The following is a 2,322-nucleotide window of genomic DNA, read 5'->3' on the forward strand; positions in this document are numbered from 1 at the left end:
CAGTATGGCAAGCCAAGTGTCTCATTAATAGGTAAAAGTGGCTATTAATGAGACATTTGGCTTGCCATACCAAACCACCTTCATCTCGCTGTGGAACTCCTGGAACAAACGTCAAATCAGCTGCAAGTCACCGTTCCGCCCAGGTGAAATGCGGCTGATTTGAGTGTTAAAGTGCATTTATTAAGGAAACGTTCAACTGAGACACATCTTTGCTATAATTTTGAGCAAACAAAAAAATGTTTTTAAGTGTTAATCTTGTTAAATTCTTGTTAAAGTCCTCCTGTTCATGCTCCCGTGGCTGCCATTTTGCCACGTTTGCCACGTTTCCAGGTGGTCAGCAGTGACGCGTAATAGATGTGACTTATATGACGAAGTGACTTATTTATATTTTTTCCACTTTATTAGACATTTTTGGACTGATGCCACATATACGGCAGAAAATACGGTCTGCACTATGTTTTTATGCTGAATCTTTACAGAAGATGTTCAAGGATTTGCTGTGCTTCTGTTTTTGCTTTGTGTGTGCCTGTTCTGCATGAATGCAAAGGGTCTGGGATATTGCAAATCTAAGATTAAATTTCATTATCAGTTACTCTTTGCCTCAAACGAGAATGTTCCTGAAATACGTGGAATTTAATGACATTTTCTTTTTTAGTTAATGACATCAGTGTGGAACACAGGTGAATATTGTATGCTCAACGACATGTTGGCAACACCTCAAACAAATAATACAACATACCAAGTTATGATATGCATGCAGCTGTCTATGTCCCAGCATTCTGACCAATCAGCTGAGCTGTTAAAGTATTTTACGTAAGAGAACGCAATGGATGCTGCAGCAGTGCACACAATAAAGAAATTCATTAGCTGTTCTGAGTTCTGTCTTTGTAAAGGTAATTAAAACAATCTGAAGGTTATTTTTGAAGATATTTTTAGACCTCTCGAAGTATTACTGGGTATTGTTTGTGACCAAATGTATGAAATACAACTGTGTATGAGTTTATTGGTTCAAACATCTAAAGAACAACTGATGGATGGAGCCACAACACCACACACTGGGAGCCCCACATTGACATCAGTCTCTGAAGATCATAAGCAGTCCTCTATTGTGCACAGTTAGTGACCAATGTGGTAAATAAAAAGCAATAAAAACAGAAATCATTGTGTATAGATAATGGTATCTTAAAAATATTTAAAATTCCAGTTCTAGTTAAAGCCATATATGAACAGTATTATCTCTACATCTGACTTTTACACACTCAAGAAAGCCCAGAAATTAATTGTGTTGTCGCTTTCAGCTGTACAAACCAAAAAGTTGTACTGAATGGTACTGAGAGGCAGCCGATAGAGCCTGTTGTTGACGCCACTGAAGACGGATCGACACTGACCCCCAAAGCTCTTTGTGTTGATGACACTGCCTCTCGTCTTTCCGGTCACCACATCAAACCTACAGATGTAAAAGTATATATGTACATTAAACAGCCCTGTTAAACCTTCTACTGATAATGGATAAGTGGGTAAATACAAACTGTCAATTACCCAAGTCCAATCAAATCAATGTTAGGCGGAGTTATGGGTTGAACTCCACATATAATGTATTTGATAGCATCACAGACTCGTTCGTCGAGTCCGTCTCCTTCACAGTCCTGATCTCCGTTACACAGCAGAGACTTGCTGACACACTTTCCTGCAGGTCAAAAGACAAACTGAAAACTTAAGGATTGTGTTTTTCTTTTTTACTTATTTACTTTGCAGGAATATTCAAATGAGTAAAGTTTGATGTGTGACCTGATTGACAACGAAACCTGTCTCCACATCCGTCCTCCAAGGGGCAACCTTGCGTGGTTTCACAGGACCTGGTCTCCGTCCGCCCGCCATCGCAGGGGTTCCCACCAAACTGAACGTAGACAGCCATGGCCCGGCTTCTCGTCTGCAACAAATCACGATAAGAATAAAAAAAAATTATTAAAAACAATCTACAGGACTAAATTTTTACAGATGAGAAAAGGCCGTGTTTGACTTTTACCTGTAGTTTGGTGCACGGATCACATTCTGACCAACTGCCAAACGACCCCCACTGGCAATGAACCCTCTGAACACATTCCCTTTGAAATGACATGTTTTTATCAAGTCTTTCATAAAATACAGATTCAATAAATATCATTTAAAACATAATATCCCTGAGACAATAAACCAAATTTACCCTCTGGTTGTGAACAAGATGTACAGCCAAACTGTTGCACATAGTTGGATAAGAGTCTGCGAAAACAGGAAAGTGAAGACGACTAGAGATAAACACTGAAAACACACAAAGTAAAAGTT

At 39.1% G+C, this 2,322-nt stretch overlaps 1 protein-coding gene across 1 annotated transcript; it reads right to left on the reverse strand.

Annotated features, from left to right (window-relative positions):
• Window positions 1–1,308: 1,308 nt before the first annotated feature.
• On the reverse strand, window positions 1,309–2,100 carry LOC119429422 (complement component C7; the record flags this gene model as incomplete). The annotated part of the gene is made up of 4 exons (XM_037697053.1): window positions 2,027–2,100; window positions 1,789–1,930; window positions 1,540–1,687; window positions 1,309–1,447 (listed from the first exon to the last, which is right to left on the reverse strand). Coding segments are annotated over exons 2-4 (414 nt in total), but the record flags the coding sequence as incomplete, so codon positions are not given.
• Window positions 2,101–2,322: the final 222 nt, after the last annotated feature.

This window comes from Nematolebias whitei, unplaced genomic scaffold (genome assembly GCF_014905685.2).
Source record: "Nematolebias whitei isolate Nwh7 unplaced genomic scaffold, NemWhi1 Nwh_scaf_1119, whole genome shotgun sequence".
NCBI lineage: Eukaryota > Metazoa > Chordata > Actinopteri > Cyprinodontiformes > Rivulidae > Nematolebias > Nematolebias whitei.